Here is a 21219-nt window from a genome sequence, read left to right as displayed (position 1 = left end):
ATAATTTCTCTCCAAAACCAAAGACGCCCGACAAATACATCAGATGGATTGATAAGTTGTATCTCAAGAAGATAAGAAAACCAGGAAACTTGTTACTGGAGGAGTACACCCAGCTGATACTGTTTTCCCCCCAAGTTTTCCCCATGCAGATGTGGCAGAAATTCCAAGGAGGTAAGGCACAGGGAAAAAATACACATATGTGAAGAAAGGTGTTTCCTTCACATGGCTTATTTTCTGTGTGTAGCAGGAGGCCAGGTGAGCTGTTTAGAGACAGAAAAAACAAGAGTGGTGGGTTCCAAGTATACTAGGGACTCTGGAGTTTCTTATAATAAGCTCAGGTCAAGAGTCTGCCCTGTAGAAATAATGTTGGTCACAGGGATGAAAGCACAGGGAATATGGTCAAGACAATGGTAATAGCATTGTGTGGTGACCAATGGTGGCTGCGTTTGTGGTGAGCACAGCAGAAGGCATAGGGTTGTTGAATCATGTGTTGTACATCTGAAACTAATGTACCATCGTGTGTCATCCATACTCACACTTTAAAAAATAATGCTGGAGGCACCTGGGTGGCTCAGTTGGTTAAGCGTCCACCTCTTGATTTCGGCTCAGGTCATTATCTCACAGTTCATGGGATTAAGCCCCACATCGGGCTCTGTGCTGACAGTGAGGAGCCTGCTTGGGATTCTCTCTCTCTCCCTCTCTCTGCCCTTTACCCCCCTCAAAATAAGTAAATAGAAACTTTAAAAAAATAATGCTGAAAATTTTGATGAGTTGAAATCAGCAATGTCATGGTCAAATTTTCTTGCTTGCAAGCCTTAGAAACTTACTTGGGTGAGTATAAAGAAAAAAAAGTCAGTAGAAAGTATCTTAAATTTTTAAAGTCTCTCAAGCCACTGGGCCTTACAAGAGACTAGAGGCAAGGCAGTAAGCATACCTGCCAACTCTTGTTTCTGCATCTTTTCGTGTATGTGCTCATTCTCTTTTTCCGCTCACTGTTGCTCGCTCTCTCTTTCTGTTCTCACAGTGGAAAATGGCATCTCTGCGTCCCCACAACCTCAGGCTATCACCTCTTCTTTCTCTCTCCTCTATATCCGACTGCTCCCTCCCAACTGGATCACTCTGAGTGAGTGACCTATAGGTACCCTCAGCTCTCTCCCATCTAAGTCAGCTGTGCTGGTCCTTTGCAGTCCTTCAAAGCCACATCCCTTAAAAAGTCTGTATCAGCTGCCTTCATTCTGGCCTCTCTGCCCATCACTTCACCAGGCCCCCTTTCACTGAGTCATCAAAGAGCTCCATGCAGCTAAATTCAATGGACATTTAAGGGTGGAGTGGAAAAAAGGGAAGGTGCCAACAACAGACACAAGACCTGACAGGCATTGGCAGCAAAGACAGCATGGAAGGAGCATCGACACCTTGAGTGCTGGAATCCTGTCCTTAGGAAACAGGAGGGCAAGGAAATCAATAATCCTGAGGAGTAGGAGATGGGCAGGGAACCAGGGGAGCCCATTCAAGGAACCAGAGTTGGGGCCAAAGGAACCAGATAAGTGGACAGTTGGAATACTCAGGATAAGAGACCAGACTAAGTAGAAAGGTTGACAAAACTGAACTGCCATCTTGGATTCCACCAGGGATGGGCAACCAACAGTTGAGAGTTAAGGAAGCCCAAAACAGAAACAGGTTGTAAGGTTACAGGGGCAGAAGACAAAGCAGACAATTACAATAACCCTCCTACTGAGTCAGGTATATGAAATAAGACTTTGAACTCATTGAAGCATGTCTGATAGTGACTTTAGCCATGAGGTTAAAGTGCTTCAGGATGTAAGGTTTACAAGATTGGCATGTTGTTTTATGTGGGTCTAATTATAAAGCCTTCCATTGCGTTAGCATCACAAATCAGAGTAAGGCCGAACAAGGGTACATCTTACCCCTCGAGGAGGATGGTAAGTAGGTCAGCAATGCCGTGCTAGCATAGGCTTTCTAAAATTTACCTGTTGGGGCACCTGGGTGGCGCAGTCGGTTAAGCGTCCGACTTCAGCCAGGTCACGATCTCGAGGTCCGTGAGTTCGAGCCCCGCGTCAGGCTCTGGGCGGATGGCTCGGAGCCTGGAGCCTGTTTCCGATTCTGTGTCTCCCTCTCTCTCTGCCCCTCCCCCATTCATGCTCTGTCTCTCTCTGTCCCAAAAAAAAAAAAAAAAAAGTTGATAAAATTTACCTGTTACCTACTGCCAATTCAAATAGTGAGTAAGCTGTACCTCACCTATCAAAAATCATGTTTTTGTTGGTAACATCATAGAGACTAGAAGGATAGTGGTGCAGGGGAGATATAACACTTATTAAGGGTCTGCCATGCATCAAACAATTTTTTCATTTAATCATGAACACTTCTTGAACCCAGGGTGATTAATATATCCTGACTTAGTTAAGAATGAACTATCTAAAGTCTCCCATATTGACATAGAATTTTGTTGACAGGAAGAAGAAATTTAGCCAATAGATATTTCTCAAACTTTCTGGGGTGCACATGTAACATATCCAGATATTCCTTTATGTTTATATACATATTTTATACATGTAAAGTTGTGTTCTGTAAGTGTGGGGGTCTGTCCCTTTTTGCTTGTCCAAGCTCTCTTTTTCTGGTAAGCGAAATCCCACCCTCCTTGTCTTACACAGTTGCTTCCCCCCAGTCCCAGCCAACTGTACCACCCTACTCTCTTGGAATAGTGATTGACATCAGTGTAGCCAGTGGTAGGCTACAGTGGTTGGCATGTGACCTGAATGGCACCAATCAGAATCCTTTCCTGTTTCAACAGGAGAAACAAGAACATTTTTTTTTTAGTGTTTATTTATTTTTGAGAGAGAGAGAGAGAGAGCATGAGCAGGGGAGGGGCAGAGAGAGACACACAGACTCTGAAGCAGGCTCCAGCCTCTGACCGGTCAGCATAGAGCCCAATGCGGAGCTGAAACCCACAAGCTGTGAGATATGACCTGAGCTGAAGTTGGACACTCAACTGCCTGAGCCACCCAGGCGCCCCAAAACAAGAACATTTTTATAAAATGTATGGAAATCCATTATGTGTGTGTGGCCTTGGGACTTAGCAATGTATTCAATCAAGCGGTCATTACCCTTATAATCTAGGACCAAGTAAATCCCAGAATCCTAGTTTAGTACTGAGCCAGAATAAGTTTGAATCTCTTAGCGCCTCCCCTCCCTCTTTTGGCTGGGCTGCTCCCAAGGGGAGGTACCAGCCTGGCCAGCCTGGGGGTGTCATTAGGCTGTGAGGGAAAAGAAAGAAGCATCGTGTCCAGGAATTTCCAAAACAGGTCTATATAACCTGTCCGGATCATTACTCAGGAAGTAGCCAAGACGAGATTATGCTTTTAGGGGGATAGGAGCACAGGGCGACCAAAGCTGCCTTACTAAGGCAGACTAGGAGGAGGTGAGGGGAAAAGACTAAAAAACATCCCTTTCAGTCAACTTTTGACAAGGCTGTTCAGCCTGTGAATGGTGTGGTAGGAAGCATGAAAGATCTACTAACTACCTTGAGTATCAGCCCACTGTCAAGAGGCTTTACAATAAAAAGCACACCATTGTCAGACTAAAAATGGTATGAAAAGCCAAAACATGAAGCAGATTAGTTTCAAGGGCCATAGTGCTATTGCTGGAGTAGGTTGATTGGACCAGAAAAGAAACATGTACCCTAAAAAAGCGTCAGCAGTGGTGAGGCACCGCTGCTCTCAGAGAAGGTCAGAGATCCAATCAAGTCCATCTGCCAGGAGCAGGTGGGGAAAATGCCCCTTGCTATGTGGCCTCCCTCCTTGCGAGACAAATGGAACAGTCACAAACCCAAATCAGATCCTGACCCTTTACTTCGTGCCCAGTCGATGATGGTGCACGTCTTGCTGCATCCGGGATGATGATGGATCCAGGCAGCAATGGGGGTGATTCTCCCTCAGCACATTGATTCCAGGCCCGTCTCATCAGACAGCAGGCTCCTCAGATGTTAGGTCAGCAGTTGGCTTTATTTCTCTCTCCAAGGAGAGATTTGTAACCAGCGTAGCTTTCCAAGTGCCTGACCAAATAGGCCATTGGCACAGCCCAAGGGTCAGTAGAATTACAGGAAGGCTGATCTGTTGGTGAGAGCCATGACAATGGCCCTGAGTTCTGCCCCCCAAGTAGAATGACAGCCTCCATGTCCGGCTGTGAGTAATTGGCTCTGAGGCTGAGTGTCTGCATCAGCCAGAGACAGCACTGGGTTCTAGCTTCACTGAACCCCAGTGGTCCAGGTCCGGTGACCTGAGAGCGCTGCTGAGCCAGCACTTTGCTTCAGACGGCAGACTGGGGGATAAATCCTCCCCAAAGGGACATCTGCCACTTTTCCACGTAGAACTGAGACATTTGGGCCAGGCCAGCTGCACCCCTAAATGTACCATCCCCCTGTGACAAGCAGGGCTTATCAGATCCCTCCCACTTGGTGAGAAGTTGAGTCCAAGTTGACCAACCCGCAAATGTGACTATGAAGCCAAAATGTCCAAGCTTCCTTGGGTCAGGTGTTTAGTTTTAACAGGAGCCCGATAACAAAGTGCATCTTCCTTTCAAAAGGAATGTATCCAGTGACCATGTCAGGAAGGTGGTGGGTCCAAAACTGAGGGTGCCACTGTTGGGTTAGAGCCTTTGTCAGCAAGATCTTCAGTCACAGAGACTTGTTGCTGTTGGTTTGAAACCTCAGGAATTTTCCTCGGTGGGGTGGGGGTGGGGGTGGGGAGTGGGATCTGAAACAGGCCACCATACATGGAGGGCAAGGAGTGACTGAAGAAAAAGGCAGGCCACTCCAGGTTGGTAGGTGGCAGTTTTAATAAGCAAGGGACTCACATATGAACTTAGTATTGGGTGGCCACACACCTGTCCACCAGAATCTAAAAGTTTATATAGAGACCTTGACTGGGTTTGGTCATGTATTCAATCCACGTGGTGTCAACACCACCTGCTCCCTCAAGACTGTGTCCCTGAAACAGCCCCCCTTGTGAGTGCATCCCAAGGACAGAGAGCAAGTGAGGACCCTCCGATTGCCCAGGGCCTGCTCTCTGGTCAGCCATTGGTCACGTCCTCTGGATGAGCTTCTCCAACAGTGGCTCCATTGGCAGAGTGCTTGCCACAGCTTGCTAGATCGGTGCAGAGGTCTTTCACTTTATTGCCTGTGTGTGAACGAGGAGGTCGGGCAGTGGTTATAGACCGAGAACCAGGAAGTCGGCACGGGCTTTTACAGTTTGCAAAATCTGTTTGTAAACATGGCCTCCACTAAATCCTCAAAGGCGGCTACCAAAATGGCGTCCTGGTTGTTGCTAGATTCCAGACCAGGGTCTGCGTCACCAGGCTGGTGCTCAGCTCAAGGGTTTGTGTCGGTGTTTGGAACCACACAGATGAGAAGCAGAAGGGTTTCTCCCTTGTCCCCTTCTCGTCAGCCTTCAGTTGTACCAAACCCAGGCCCCAGGCTCCATGCACAGAGGTGGCCCCAATTCCAGTCCTCCTCCCAGTCCTTCTCTCCACACCTGTTGAACCTCAGTATCTGCGTCCTATCTTGTTCCACATTGCTGTTGCCCCTGTCCCACCCCTCCCCACATTTCAGAATGTTCCTCTGCCTCTGTCAGCAGAGCTAACTTGGTTTCCCCTACCTGGTTTCTTCTCATCATGGTGCATCCGGTGCTGCTCTCTGTCCAGGTTATACACTCCTGCTACTCAATTGAGCGTCCACAGCACTGAGTGCTGCTGGTGACCAAGACTAGGGCTCTCCCAACCCCCTCCCCAAACCTGTGGTCCAGTGCGTGTTGAATACACGCACGGCACAAACTCCCTATTCGTTCGTTCCCTTGTCTCCTTGCTGACCCTCAAGACTTGAGGATCAGATCAAAGTGGCAAACTATGGTCTGGGGTCCAGCTGCCTTGTTTTCCAAATGAGGTGACGTGTAACCAGGGCTGGGATTCGAGCAAGGAAAGAGAGGCATGTCTGTGCACGTGCAGGCTCAGATCCTGTCTATTGAAAGGCTGCTTTTGTTTTCTCAGGCTTAATGGAAAGCACCCTAGGCAGCCCTTCCCCTGGCCTCAGGAAGGCCGCAAGTCCGCAGGAGCCCCTCCCACTTTCCCTCCTGCCCAGCCCCCACCCCCAGCAGCCTATCTGACTCTGCAGGCAGACTGGGATGGTGTGTGCCCAGGGGCTCCTGGAAGAGATTTAAGGCTGGGCGCCTGCCAGCCACACAGTGCTGGCCCTGGAGACCGGGAGCAAGGCGTCTGCTTTCAGGCCCCATGCAGCGGCAGGCGGGCTTTGGGACCCTTTCTCACCTGTACAGCCAGAGTAACTAGTCTACCTAAGGGGATGCTTCAAGGATTCAGTGGAGGAGGCCATGTTTACAAAAGTACTTTGTAAAGCCCGTGCCGATGTGAAACATAAAAGATGATAGTAATACAAAATGGAAAAAGTGCCAATCGAGTGGAGAAAATAAATGTGGTATCTGTTGGACTGATTGCAAAAAAGAGAGATACCACTTGAGAAGGTTGAACTGAGTCAGGGTAAGTGGCCCAGGCCAGCAGAGTCCCACCCCACAGGGTCCTCTGCTCCCCGGGCTCCAGCGTTGAAGTCCCCGTGTGTGATCTGCCCTTTGCCATCATTGTTCTTTTTATTTTATTATTTAAAAATCTTTTTAATGTTCATTTATTTTTGAGAGAGAGAGATTCAGAGTGCCAGCAGGAGAGGGACAGAGAGAGAGGGAGACACAGAATCCGAAGCAGGCTCTGGGCTCCGAGCTGTCGGCTCAGAGCACTACTGGGGGCTTGAACTCACGGGCTGGAGATCACAACCTGAGCCCAGATCAGATGTTCAGCCCCACTGATCCTCCAGGCACCTGGCCTTCATTTTTCTATGATGCTGTTTACCTGTGTTTGCACCTCTCCTTCTGGGGGCCTGTGGGTCTTGTTTTTCTCCTTTGGGCTCTAGATGGTGGTGGGAGGTTGTGAGTTTTAATCAGAGATCATTTAATCCTCTTTTTTCAAGAGCAAAGGAAGGTTGGGAATGAGGCGAGGTCCCGGTGTGGGTGGGACCAACGGTGACTGCGGGTGGGAGGGTGGGCTGCTGAGGGGGCGGGCTCTCTTCCTTTCTGGCTTCTCAGACGGTGAACCCTTGACCTTGGCTGGGCCACCGGGCGGTGGGCTTGTGCAGCCTGGCTGGGGGAGCGGGGCGGCGGGCTCGGAGGCGCCCCACGCCCCGGAGTCCCCGTCCCCAGAGCGCGGTGGGTGAGTGGGGCGGGGGAGTGTGGAGCCCGCGTGGATAGAGGCACATGTGGGGTCTCTGTCCCTCACTCGTCTGCCCAGACCTCGGCGGGCAGGCGGGCATCGCGCCCCTCACCCTGGAGGAGCTCCGCACCACAGGGACCCCAGGGGAAACCTGGGTGTCCGGGTGTGGCCTGCGGTGCTGGGGCATCAGGGCCTGCTCAGTGTGGTCTGGGTGGATAGGGGGACCTCCTCAGCCCCTGCCGGGGGGAGTTAAGGGGACACGCTGTGCCACATGGTGCTGAGCCTTCTGTGTTGTTCCCTGCTGGTGGGAGGCTTCACCCCGAGGTCGCAGGGCTGGGCAAAGGCCGGAAAGGGTTCTGGAGGGCTGAGCTGGGGGCGCATGCAGGGGCGGGCGGTGGGGGGACGAGTGCAGTTGCGGGGGGGGGGGGCGTGCAGGGGCTCTGCCCGCCTCGAGGCCTCAAAGGCCCAAAGCTCACCAGCTGTAGCTTGGCGGGTGAGTCCGGGTTTGGGTCGCTGGCAGAATTGCTGTGGGACAGACAACGGTTTGGGGGTCGAGAGAGAGACAGGGTGCAGCCTGGGAATAGGGAGCTGGCGACACTTCCCTCGGTGGATCTGCCTCCTGGGAGGGCAGGACCCGGGCCGCGAGGTGTGCTGAGCCTCCCCCAGACGGCCTCTTTCCCCTCCGAGGGTGTGGATGTGGTCAGTGCTGGGCCGATCCGGGGGCCTCTTCCCTGAACCCCAGCAGATGCTGTTCCCACCGCTCGTGCAGCGCAGGGAAGCCAGGCCTTGCCGGTGGGCTCTGCTGGGCCAAGGGTGCAGTCGGGGGGGTGGGTGGGGGGGAACTGGGGGCCGGGGGCTTGCACAAGGGGTTTGTGACCCATCCAGAGCTTGTGCTGCCCAGGAACCATTTCCTCAGTGGTGCAGAGGCTTCCAACACAACTGTGCTGGGGCCAAGCTTGCAGGCACCTCTGGGATTCAGGTTCCTTAGCGTGGGTGATTGTCACATCCCGGCCGTGTGGAGAGGGTCCTGTGGTCCAGAGAAGACACTGTGGTCACTCAGTTCCCCTCTTGCTGCCTCGTCTTCTTTCCCTCTGACTGCAGGTTCCTAGAGGTGGGCGCCAGCCAGTGACTCAGAGCAGGAACCGAGGGCCGGTGTCTTCGGAGCCTCAGCCTGGTGTCCCCGGACGCTGGTGGCTGAGCCCTGGTGACCGGCCTCTGAAGCCTGAACCAAAGGTGCGCTGCGTTGTGAAAGAGGGGACTTCACACCGGACGACAGCCCCTCGGGGCAGAGACCTTGGCCTTGGAGAAGCCATGCCGAAGCCTGAGGCGTCTGCAGAGCCCCTCCATCTGCTGCGTTTCCCGGAGACCAAAAGCCCCGGGAAGGAGTGCGGCCAGCCTGGGGGGCCGGGCCAGGAGGGGAGAGAGCCGGAAACAGACACCATGGAGAAGCCCGTCCAGCGTGTGCAGAAACTGCTCCCTCGGGTGGAGGAAGATGCCCAGCAGGAAGCCGCACGGAGAGAGTGCAGGTGGAGGGCGTGGGTGCAGGTGAGGACCCCCAGCTGGGGAGGGCGGGGCTGTCCTGGACCCTGGAGCACTTCTGTCTGTCCCCAGTCTGTGGTCTCCATCTGTGGTCCCCATCTGTGGTCCAGCGGAGTTTCCGACTGTCCCAAGCTCAACAACTCCAGGACACGGGGCTGCCAGGACTGTCTGAGCCTCCACCCCACCCAGGAGCCCTTCCTAGAATTCGGGGAGTGACGGCCCTTTTTGTCTACGTTCGCTATTTTTGTATATTCAGCGTATGTGCCCCCTACCCCCCCCACACACACATCTTTTCTTCCCTCCTCTCTATTCTCTCCCTCTCTCTCTCTCTCTCTCTCTCTCTCTCTGTCTATATATATATATATTTAATTTGAGAGAGAGCATAAGAGAGCATGTGCACCTGAGCAGAGGAGGGGCAGAAAGAGAGGAGAGAGAGAATCCCAAGCAGGCTCCTCACTGTCAGTGCAGAGCCTGATGTGGGGACTGATCTCACCAACTATAAGATCATGACCTGGGCCAAAATCAAGAGTCAGACACACAACCCACTGAGCCACCCAGGGGCCCCGCCTTCCTTTCTGTTAGATCAATGTTGCTGGCTTTGCATTGGTCTTTTCCTATTTCTGCCCCCCTTCCATGGTTTTCTTTCTTTCTTTTTTTTTTTTTTTAAGATATCTCTGCACCCAGTGTGTGGTGCAAACCCAGAACCCCAAAATCAAGCGTCACCCACTCTCCTGACTGAGCCAGCGGGCACTCCCCTTCCCTCAGTTTTTAAGCCTCGTCCTTGGATGCCTGTCTCATTACAGACTCCCTGAGTCTCTCCTGCTCTTCCAGAAGCCAGTCACCTTTGAGGACGTGGCAGTGAACTTCACCCAGGAGGAGTGGATGTATCTAGATGCCAGTCAGAGGGCCCTGTACCAGGACGTTATGTCAGAGACCGTCAGAAACCTGATGTCTGTAGGTGAGAGCCTGGGGCTCACAGGGCTCTTGGGACATCTGGTTTCCCTCAGCAGGCAGCTCCCAGTTGGCTTTACTGACCCCGTATCTTCCTTACCTTACAGGTGTGAAAGGTGTAGGTCACTAAGCTTGGGGTAAAAGAAGAAATAAAAGCCTTTATGAAGGCAAAGATAATACTTGTAACTTGATGACAGTTGGAAAATGTACCCATTTATCTGAGCAGTGTTGACTGAGTTGCTCCTATCGTGTGCCGGGGACTTTGCTAGGGGTCTCCTCCTCACCTAAGTGTCCCACATTGTGGTCCTTAAACCAAGGATATGGAAGGAGGTAGCCTGTTGTTCCCATTGGATAGGAAAGGGCCAGGCCTGGGGCCTCAACCTTCTCTCCTTCCCACCCCCGAGTCGGCATCTTTCTGTCTAACCCAGATCTGGTCACAAAGCTTGAAGAAGAAGAACAGTGGAGGACCGAGCTCCAGCTCCAACCCCCAAATGGAGAAGGCCTCCCTTCAGGTAAGTGTGGCGAAGGTGAAGGCGGGAGGAAGGTAGGGGCCAGGACATGCCCTGGGTGGCTGGGAAGCTGACCCAGGGCGCCAGGGCTCAGGCACCCTCCCCCAGCCCGCATCCTTCCAGGAGAGCTGGGGCCATTCGCTCACGCCCGTGGCTCCAGAGGAATACCTAAACTGGGACAAGCGAGCATCTGGAGTCTCTAGGATTGGGCCATACATAGACTGCTTACGCTCCTTCCGAGAGAGCAGACACGAAGGGACATGAGCTCAGTGCTGAGCTCACGCAGGGGACACTTGTGCTGACCGCATGCTCCGGCTCGCGCCTCTCATCCCAGCTTGAGTAGTGAGGGCACCACCCTTCACTTTGGTGTCCCCGTTTATATGACACATGAGGTCACCTATAGGATTCAGTGGGAGCTTCTGGAAAGTGGATTTCCAGAAATGTAGGTGTAGCCCAAAGTTCTGATCTCTGATCTTACTGGAAGATTACACTTTAAAATTTTTATTTGCTTTGAATTTGGAAACCCAGACGTCTGCTCTGGCTCTGGCCTGTGAGGCCCGGAGTAGGAGAGGGAGGGAGGGCGGGCCAGGGGCCCTCTGGTGAGTGGGTCTTGTTAACCTGCCCCCCCCCCCCCCCCCCGCCCACTGCAGGAAGCAGGAAGCAGGAGCTTCCAGAAGGGAGTCCAAGCAGCAGGGGCAGAGATGAGGAGGTCCCCCTTGCTTGCAAAGGCTCAGGACGACCCTGTGCCCCCGTGGGTTCCGGGCCCAGGGCCGCTGAGTGTTCAGCCCCCCAGGCCGGGCCACCGTTCACCTGCCACGTGTGTGGCAGGACTTTCAGGAAGCGCTCCAACCTGCACAGCCACCAGTTTGTGCACAATCCCCACAAGACTAACAGCTGCGGCCAGTGTGGGAGGTCGTTCCGGAACCCCAGGGACCTCAGCTACCACAGGCGCATGCACCTGGGGGAGAGGCCCTTCTGCTGCCCGCTCTGTGACAAGACCTACTGCGACGCCTCAGGGCTGAGCCGTCACCGCCGTGCGCACCTGGGCTACCGGCCCCACTCCTGCGCCCTCTGTGGAAAGGGCTTCCGGGACCAGTCTGAGCTCAAACGCCACCAGAAGACCCACCAAAACCGGAAGCCGGTGGCCAGGGACTGGAAGCATGTTGTGAGCCCTCCAGGCTCCAGCGCTGTGTCTTGGGAGCCCCTGGACAGGAGCCAGGCGAGCAGCCGGGAGCCCGCGGCCGGGACCCGAAAACCTGTATTTGGAACCAAGGGTCCTGTAGCTCAGACCCAGCCACCTGCAGACAGGAAGCAGGCGATCGCTGTGAAGCCTCGGGCACCGGCCACGGCAACCCCGGGGCGTGAGACCGGGACCCAGGAGCCTGACACCAGAGCCCCCTGCCTGGACACCAGTCCCCCAGCGAAGCCTTCAGGACTCCAGGTCTCCTCTGGCCCTCGCTGCGCCCCGACACTGAGCGGGAGAGCCTGTCCGTCCAGCCACCACAAGGCCCACGTCACCGAGCCACGCTGCTGCTTCCGCTGTGGCAAGGCCTTCGGGTCCCTGTCGGGGCTGGCCAGACACCAGCACACGCACTGGAGGCAGCAGGTGTACCGCTGCCCCGCCTGTGACGTCTGCTTCGGGGACAAGGAGGGCCTCGTGGGCCACTGGGGGGCTTCCAAAGGCAAGGACCCGTGTCTGGGCAGCCCCCACGCGTGCCGGGCGATCCTGGCCCAGTGGCTTGGCTTCTTCCGAGACACCTCCCCTTTGGCAGGAAAGGAGCCGATTGTGCCCCGGGATCTGGGCCCTGGGCCCCCAGGAGAGGGCAGGGAGGAGGGGAGAGGGGGTGCAGAGCCGAGAAAGCAAGTGAGGCCGTGAGGGTCTCGGGACATGAAGAAGCAGCCCTTCTGTGCGCCTGCGTTTCCTAGTCCTGACCTCCAGGCACAGGAAGGGGTGAGGGGTCATGAGGGAAATGCAGAAAGGAACAGGGGTGAGCAGTGGTTCACGGAAACCTGTATTATCATTACTTAGCACCTGCTTGTTTCTTTGTGTCTGACAGACCATCAAGTAGTAATTGTTGCAGAAAACAGTGGAGGCTCTGATGGACAGGAGGGAAGGGGGCTGCGGGCCACGTCCGGGCTCCCCAGGGTCTCCAGCAGCTCGCTCACTCAGCTCTCATGGTTTGGACCCTTCCTGCCCCTTCCCGCAGCCCTCCACCTCTCTGCCCTGCCCCTCAGGACTGGCATCTTGGAAGAAACAACCACCATTTTCGAGGTTAGAGCACTGGAATGTGCAACAGGGGGGGGTCCTGGTCACAGTCCGAGGCTGAGAGCCTGCTGCCTGTGTCGCTGTCCAGCTCAGGTGACCTCATCGGGGAGAGGAGCGCCCGCCTGGCTGTGGCCAGAGGGGGCTTCCAGACGGAAGACAGGACAGGAGAGACGAGGGGACAGAAAGGCCACGACAGAAGGAAACGCAATCCCATTGGCAACTCCGAGCATTCCTGGAAACGCAGATTGGAAAGTCCCTGCAGCGAGGAGGCCAATGAGTGTTCAACATGGGGGATCCGCATCCTGAGGGCCGGTCCATGGGCCAGTCCAGCTCAGAAGGGGTTTCCTGGAAAGAGGAGACAGTGACTTGAAAATCTGTCAGTGGTTACAATCACCAACCCATTAAACCCGAGGACAGGGAAAGCCCTGGCGAAGCCTCTCTCCTCCATGGTTGGTCTTGGATTTGAGGTGCCAGGTGGCTGCTGGACAGTGTGGGAATTGGGCAGCGCGTGGGAGAGGCCCCTGCCTCCCCCTTGGGGTCGCCCAGCTGCCCCCACTTCCTTTTTCTGCCTTCCTGGCCTTTGGTTCTCAGCTTACAAAAGGAAGAAAGGAAGAAAACTTACTTAGCTCTTCAAGAAATTGCCCTGAAAAAAGAGAGAGAGAAATGGGTGACCGGTGGAAGATGACGGGCCCCCTCCCCACATAGTCCCTGAGGAGTCTGGGGTTGGCCTTGGGGACACAGGGGCGACAAAATCCGGTTCCCTGCATCTTAAGCCCTGGTCCCACTCTTTCCCTGTTCGGGGATGACCTGGTGCCCCATTGCTCTGGTCACCCTGTGGCCCTGTGCACCTGCCAGTCTCCGATGCAGCCAGTTGTAGCAGATGACCAGGGCAAGCAGGGGTCCGAGCACCGGCACCAGCGTGAACAGGGTGATCTTCCAGCAGGGCACCCTCAGGAAGTGCGGGTCTGGGTGGGTCACAGAACAAACGGGATTAACGACTGTGTGTCCTTTGAGCCCCACCCACCCGCACTCCTTTCATTGTCGGCATTCTCAACCTGGGCTCCAGGAACCCACAGGGGTCTGCAGAGAGCTCAGGGCGTTGGTGAACTTGGGGGAGAAAAGCAGTATGTCATCAGCAGTGCCTGTGCCTTTATCGCCGGTGGAAACCATAGATGACTTTCATTCCCATTGGGGTTGTTGCTGAATTCTCAAAATGTTTGTCAATGTTTTGAAATTGTAACTTATTAGACCTGCTGCTACATTCTTATTTAAAGCATTTTTGTAATTTAAAGAAACATTCATTACTATATTACAGATCACATGTTACTAAATGCAAATGTGTTTATATTTTGATACCTGTATTTCAATTCAGTGGTTCTCTTTGCAGTCCTCTGTGTTATGGTTTATGTGTACGTTTAAAAACATTTTTCTGGAAAAGGGTCCGTTAGACTTTGCCAGAATGCCGAGGAGATTCACGGGACAAAGAATCTGCATGAATCCTACAAAACAAAGATCTTGGTCCTCCCTGTCTGGGTTGCAAAGACGTGTCTGTGTGTGCACGTGTGCGTGTGGCCTGCACGCTCATGCGATGCCCTGGACGCTCGGATCGCCCGCTCGCGGCCGGGAAGGCTGCTCAGAGCAGGGCCCCGTGCTTTGCTTATGGCATCTGCCGATTTCTGCAACGTCCACGCAACTACTGTTTGGGCCCTTGTGTTGCAGGCGCTCTCCTGAGGCCCTGGGCAGCCTGCAGTGGACAGAAAGGACAGAGACTGTTCTTGAGGGGCCAGCGTTCTGTCAGGCCTTGGTGGCTTCTGTCTCCCGAAGCCGGCAGGTACGGTTGCTTGTTCTGTGCTCTGGAAAGCTCGTTTCCACCATGTGAGCTCAGGCGGTGACACATAAGTACTTTGTTCTCCAGTCAATTCTGTCGCCTCCCCGACTAGACGTCAAGTGTATGTACAAAAGATCGGCTTACCTCCCCTCTGTAATGTCTGAAAAGGGAAGTGATGTGCAGAAAGTCCCTGCGATTCCTACAGAACGGGTTAGCACGGAAGGCTATTAGCACGTTTGGGACAGAAATGTAACAGAAGAATTTGCTGTCAGCACCAATCCTACATGCAGACAGATGTGACTTACGCAGAGAGAGAAGGAGAGGCAGAGGGCGGACAGGAGGCCAGCCAGGAGCCAGGCCTCTTACCACCCGGGTGACCCGGGGAACCGGGGCCCCAGCACTTACCGAAAGTCCGGTGGAGATTCTCTGAAAGGGAACACATGAGCCTGTGTTACTGAAAACTGTTTCTAGTGATACAGGGAGGGACTGCCTCCACCCCGGCTGACAGCAGGTTGGGGAAGCCAAGTTGGCGCAATTTAAATGCCACAGCCTTTCCGTGGGAAGGGGGCACCGGGAGGGTATCAGAGAAAATGGCCAAAACCAAAGGGAGGGGTGGCAGATGGAGCGAGACTGAAACTCACCTATCTCTGCCCGAAGTTTTCCTAAAACAGAGAAAGGCAGCATTTTTAGTGCCGGCGCTGGCATTGGACGGGGCCCCTTTGGCCCCTGGCAGCCGGGGGGCCCTGGCTTTACTGTCGACCCTCCCCCGGAAGGTTCTCCGTTCCGAGGCCCCTTGGCCCCTCAGGGCTGTCACTTTGTAAATCTAAAGCCTCTTCCTGTCTGAATGGGGACGGGAGGAAGGAAACCTTCAGGAGGACTGGTACTTAGAGGCGGGGTCCCAACTGGACGCTTTGCATCACAATATCCCCTGGGGCGGACGGGCGGCTTCCACCCCAGGCTGTTCCTGCTCCGCCACGTGAATGGAGGTCACCGGGTACCCAGGTGAATTCAAGGGGACAGAGGACCCCTTCATTGCTCCTGCCAGCGTGCCCTCCCCAGGGGTGGGATGGGGGACAGGGTCCTGTGTGTTGGCTTTGAGGACACCTGGAAGAGAAGGCTCTGCACGGACACTCGGGGCACAAAGGGACTTCTCGGACAGTGTTGGACGGAGAAGAAGGAGGAAGTGTTTTGAGCACCTAGTACGTGGCGGGTCCTTACTAACCCTCCTCCAGACACAGACCCGTCCAACCCTGCAGCTCAGTCTCCCGGTGTGGTTCGGGTGAGACTAGCTCTGCCCCCTACAAGGCGGTCAGCCTCAGTAAATACCGAAGCTGTCCGGTATTTATTCAGTGCGTCCTCTGTAAAATGGGCCGTCCTACATCGGGCCTACCTCAGAAGGAAATGCAAGGTCCTGTTACACAAACGAAAGCACCGGGCAAGACGTAAAACTTGTCATCGTGGAGTTTTGAACCCAGAACTCACTCAAAACCACACAGCAGCCAACCAAGCTCTAGAGGCCAGCTGGGTTCAGGGAAGGGTCCCAACAGCCCACCGTGCAGCCTGTACCTCTCAGTCTGTGCTGCAGGCAGAGGTAGACGAGGCCCAGCGAGATCTGCAGGAGGAGCACGGGGAGGACAGCCATCAGGACCAGCACCCCGGGGTTGATCCAGTAGAAGGGATCTGAAAGGCAGAACCAGGCTGCACGCCCAACACCAGCACAGCGCCTGCGTGCGTCCAGCGGGCCAGGAACAAGCGTCTCCCGGGGTCAAAGAAGATGGAAGAGCTGAGCTTGGCCTCAAAGGAAAGGCAGGTTTGCTTCCAGGAAGGGCTGGTTATTGGCAGGGCTATTCCCTAGGCCAGTCGCAGAGTTCTGAGAACCAGCTAAGACTCGGGGGCTGGGCCTCGAGGCCGCGGGGGTGACATAGAGAAAGGTTAAGAACCCGTCTTGTGGAGGGTTTGAGAAAGTAGCACCCACAGGGTTTATGAGTAGGGATGTGGTAGGACCGTAGGAGGGCCGGCCTCTGGCTCCCACCTACCATTTCCTTCCTGGGATCTTGTTCCCTGGGACCCTTTGGGCCGGGCTGATCTCAGCGTGCCCGGCTGGGGTCCAGCCCTTTTCTTCTTGCTACCCCCTCTGGGGGGCCAGATAAAGACCCCGCTGTCAAAGGTGGGGGCTAAGTCACTGCAGGCAGCTGGTCCAGGAGGCTTCTTAGGAAGAAAACCCTTGGAGCTGCAGGTTAGGCTGCGCGAATTGCTACGCTGACCAGAAGGAAGTGCCAGTCCCTCTCTCAAAGTTCTCACCAGCAGCCACTTGCACAGCTCGTGCTTTGCCCACCTCTGTCCCTTCCCACAGGGTTAGAACCACAGACAAGAAAGGGAGTGATACCAGCCTTTCTGAAGTGAAGCAGTAAGGACTCTATGAATGCCTGAAAAATTAAACCGGAATCGGAGTGAACTCCCCTGGTTCACAAGAAAAGTGCAGGCAGACCACGTGATGAACGGTGTGGGAGACCCCACAGGACACAGGCGAGCGGTGGGTCGGTTGGGGTCGGACTCAAACTAAGCAACATGAAGATATGTTTGTGAGGCAGTCGGGGGAATCCGAACACAGAGTGGGTATTGATGATGTTAAGGAATTTTTGTTAATTTTAGAAGATATGATACGAGTGTTGATTTATCTCTCATTCGAGTGATAGTTTTCCCCAGGTGAACTCCACCTGCACGTGGGGCTCATGACCCGAGTCACGTCACGTGCTGCTCCCCTACTCCATTCTCCTACATTCCCAAGCCTTTAGCCACGGGAGGAGAATGCCGCCTAGGAACCGCCTAGGATCCGCCTGGGGAGGGGGGCTGAGTGGGGTCGTGTGAAGCCGGCTGATTCTTGCCGAAAGGTGGTGCGGTCACTGCAGTATTTGTCTGCTTCGTGTGCCCCCGACTTTCAACACTGGAGAGTTCAAAGACAGGGTCAGAGACAAGTAGTTAAACCACCAAAAATGACAAGAAAAAAATAAAGCTGGAAAGAGAGATAAAAGGCTGGAGAAGGAGGGGGTTTCCTTTCAGTCCTAGGTTCTCAGGTTCCTGGCTCCCCAGGCGAGGCAGGCGGCCCGCATTTACTTGTAAATCAGTCTTTTTTTAGACTCTGAGGCCTGCGGACTCTGGGCTGGGAGAGGGGGCTGGAATGAGAGGATCAAAGGAAAACTTTCTCCCCCGAGGCGGTTTTGGTTTCTCTCCTTTCCCTTCTTTTTTCTTTCTTTTTTCTTTCTTTCTTTCTTTCTTTCTTTCTTTCTTTCTTTCTTTCTTTCTTTTCTGTCTTTCTCTCTTTCTTTCTCTTCCTTCCCTTTCTTTCCCTTCTTTCTTCTTTCTCTTTTTTCCCTTTCTTTCTCTTCTTTCTTCCTCCCTCCCTCCCTTCCTTTCTCACCCCCCATCTCTCTCTCTCTTTCTTTTCTTCTGTCTTTGTTTCTTTCTCCCTCCCTCCCTTCCTCCTTTCCTTTCTCACCCCCATTCTCTCTCTTGTTTTCATCCTTCCTTTCCTGTGGGGGAGGCAGACAGGAGGGGGAAGGATGGAAGGCAGCAGACTCCCCTTCCCTGCAGGTACAACCCCCCAGTAGACCAGCTGTGTGCACAACAATCTGTGGCTCACAAAGCCATCTTCACATCCCTGCCTCTCCTCCAGAAACAGTGCTTTGTTATCGTGCATACAATGCCACCTCCTGGTCCCGGCACAGCACACAAAAGTAAACGATTGTCTGAAGAGCTGGTGGGGAGGAGGGGAAGGGCCTGAAGCGCGGGCCCTTGAAACATTTTTGTTCTTCAACAGGAAAGCCCCCTCTCTCTCTGCCTCACCCTGTCCACGTCTTCACCAGCCTGTGATAATGCCAGAGAACAAATGCCGAGTCACCCGTCATACAAACGGGAGAGGAGGCTATGAGGGGTCGCGCTCAAGGCACGCCTGTCACTTCCTGGAGTCGCACTCACTTCGTTTGCTTATCCACCTGGACCACGTTTGCCAAGCCTGGGGTTTTCAGTGATGTTTCTTGTCTGAGGAAACACCACAAACACATCCACTGAGGGCTTCATTATAGTGGGGTTTGGTCATTTTGACTCGTTAGGAATGACACCTTTGTTTATAACAAATGCAGGAAAACATTCCAAACACTCGGACCAACTTCCAGATTATTCACAATCCCATTTGGTGGCACGAAATAATCAGAAATGAATTATTTTGGATTTTGCTGCCTCTATTTCTCAGGTTTTTTTATTTTGGGTTTTCTTTATCTAAAAAACTTTTCTTTAGGGGCGCCTGGGTGGCTCAGTTGCTTAAACGTCTGACTTCGGCTCAGGTCATGATCTCATGGTTTGTGAGTTCAAGCTCTGCGTCGGGCTCTGTGCTGACAGCTGGGAGCCTGGAGCCTGCTTCAGACTCTGTGTCTCCCTCTCTCTCTGCCCCTCCCCTGCTCACACTCTGTCTCTGTCCCTCTCAAAAATAAACATTAAAAAAAGTTTTCAAAAGGGCCTTTAAAAAACTTTTCTTTAGGGGTGCCTGAGTGGTTTGGTTGGTTAAGCATCCAACTCATGATTTTGGCTCAGGTCGTGAACTCACAGTTTGCGGGATGAAACCCCAGGTTGGGCTCTGTGCTGACAGCGTGGAGCCTGCTTGGGATTCTCTCTCTCTCTCTCTCTCTCTCTCTCTCTCTCTGCCCCTCGCCAGCTTGTGCTGTCTCTGTCTCTCCCAAAATAAATAAATAAACTTAAAAAAAACTTCTTAAATTTTCTCTCTACATACCCACATACTAGAAGCTCTTTTATACGGGTGCATAAATATGATCACGTGGAAAATTATGGTCTCCCCTTTGCTTGGATCTCACTGTGTTCTCCCTCCTCTCCCCTCATCCCCCAAAGTGAACCACATTCCCTGAACTTTCTTATGGGTTTTCTCTCATATCTTACTGCAAAACATCTGTATCTACATCTACACTCAAACCATGAGGTCCTGCGTTTGTTTCCTACATTTCGTAGCTTGCTTGTATCATTCAGCAGTGCGTAATGGCCTCAAAGCCAGCAGCGTGGTCCTGAAACAGTATTTTCTTTTCCTTTCTTTTAGGTTTATTCAGTTATTATTTTGAGAGACACAGAGATAGAGTGAGAGGGGGAGGAACAGAAAGAGAGAGACAGAGTCCCAAGCAGGCTCCGTGCTGTCAGCGGAGAGCCCGACTTGGGGCTTGAACTCACAAACCGTGAGATCGTGACCTGAGCCCAAGTCAAGAGTCTGACGCGTATCCGACTGAGCCTCCCAGGCACGTGATGCCTCTCCCGGGACTGAGGTGCTTGGTTGGGGGATCTCACGTCAGCTGCGAGGAGGACTGGAGTCCCCGCCCCGGCGGTTGGGACACCACTCACCCTCCACTTTGAGCTCCATCGCGGCCTCCTCCTGGTAGGAATGGTCCCGGAAGAAGCAGGTGAAGCCTCCTTCATCTGAGAACCTGACCTTCCGGATCCTGAGGGTCACCTTGCCCTCGCCCATGTTGTCCTTCAGCAGCTCCGTCCGCCCCCGGTACTCGGGGGCCTGCTCCGCGTCCTGATCCCGGCCGTTGCGGTAGAGATGGACCACCCTGGAGAAGGGGGGCCGGTACCACCCCACCTCCATGCCCGTGGCGTTCTTCCCCGGGTGCATGCGGCACGGCAGCTCTGCTTCGTCCCCCACCAGAGCCCGGATGGGGTGGCCGGGTCCTATGACCCTGAACTGTCCTGTCCAAGACACCCAAGAGAAGAGAGTGGGTGTCAGAGGGAACCGTGATGCACGGGCCAGTCTCGGGGGGCCCCTCTGCAGCACTGAGGGGAGACGCCGGCTTTTACGTGGGATCCTGGAAGCAGGGAGCCGCGGCCTACAGAGGAGCCAGAGGGGCCCCGGGCGGGAGGGACGTTCTGGCGTGTGGTCACCCTCCAGCCTGGCCTGTGGGTCCCGTCGCGGGCAGTGGCCCAGCACCTGGCGGTTTCCCTCCCAGGAGGGGGGTGGGGAGCCCCCTGTTTGAACCAAACCAAGCTGTCCCCACTCTCCCCTGGAGGGTTTGCCTCCCCCCCACCCACTGCCTCTCGGTCCTGCGTCCTTGTCCACACCCTGTGCCCAGAGCTGCTTCCACGGCCTCCCTCCGGTCTGTGCCTCAGCCCACGCTCCCAAACCTCTCCCCTTGGAAGGTGTCAGCCAGCCTCCCAGCTGCTGCTTCCTCCACGACACACGCAAGGACTTGGCCAGGGAGAGCAGGACTGGGCCTCCCCGTTGGCGGCTCCCTGAGGTCACGCGTCTGTCTTCTGTCTCTCTATTTCTGTCAGCACAGGACGGCCAGGCTCCGCTGTTAACCCCGGCCAGCGCTCAGATGTGTGCAGGAGGGTTCTCGAGCACAACGGCATGCCTCTGGACACCGGCAAAGATTTCTCAGGGGACGGGAACTACTGTGTGATATACCTCATCGTGCCTGGACAGCAACCCAGGAGCTGTTACCAGTGTCTGCCCATTCGGTTGGCAAGAGACCCCAGCTGGAAAGTTGGGTCAGAAGGAGGTCAAGGAAGGCCCGAGTGAAGGCCGCGCTCTGGGCTCTGGGGTCTCTTCTGAAGCTGCAGCCGGCCAGCGAGGCTTTCCAGGGAGGGGGCCGGGTCAGCACGGCCGCGCTGGACAACGTGAGGACGACTGAAGGAGGTGAGCCCCGGGAAAGCAGATGTTCTGCTGTTGGTCTCCCTGGGCCTCCCCAGAAATAAAGAGAACTCTTACCTGCATAGCTGAAGGACAGCTGGAGGAGGAGGAGGAGGAGGGAGGGAAGGCTGGGTGGAGGGGAGCTCCATGCGCTTGCCAT

General features: G+C 54.4%; 2 protein-coding genes across 3 annotated transcripts in view; one reads left to right on the top strand and one right to left on the bottom strand.

Moving 5' to 3' along the window:
- The window catches only part of ZFP57 (ZFP57 zinc finger protein), a 23043-nt gene extending 9144 nt beyond the window's left edge, over positions 1–13899 (top strand). For both annotated transcript variants that reach the window (XM_047102320.1, XM_047102321.1), the window contains exons 3-6: positions 8383–8826; positions 9652–9778; positions 10200–10283; positions 10931–13899. In XM_047102320.1, coding sequence (XP_046958276.1) covers positions 8383–8826; positions 9652–9778; positions 10200–10283; positions 10931–12156 — 1881 coding nt within the window. In that variant the 3' untranslated portion in view covers positions 12157–13899. The remainder of the gene's footprint in view (positions 1–8382; positions 8827–9651; positions 9779–10199; positions 10284–10930) is intronic.
- MOG (myelin oligodendrocyte glycoprotein) lies at positions 13134–21219 on the bottom strand. Its single transcript, XM_047103086.1, has 7 exons — positions 21138–21219; positions 19772–20119; positions 15941–16054; positions 15016–15036; positions 14780–14800; positions 13395–13511; positions 13134–13189 (listed from the first exon to the last, which is right to left on the bottom strand). Exons 1-7 carry the CDS (start codon positions 21217–21219, stop codon positions 13134–13136), a joined length of 759 nt encoding a protein of 252 aa, XP_046959042.1.

This window comes from Lynx rufus, unplaced genomic scaffold (genome assembly GCF_022079265.1).
Source record: "Lynx rufus isolate CCGP_SWC_20201006 ecotype Redwood Valley unplaced genomic scaffold, mLynRuf1.p SCAF_6, whole genome shotgun sequence".
NCBI classification, from domain to species: domain Eukaryota; kingdom Metazoa; phylum Chordata; class Mammalia; order Carnivora; family Felidae; genus Lynx; species Lynx rufus.
This window is presented reverse-complemented; position numbering and strand designations above follow the sequence as displayed.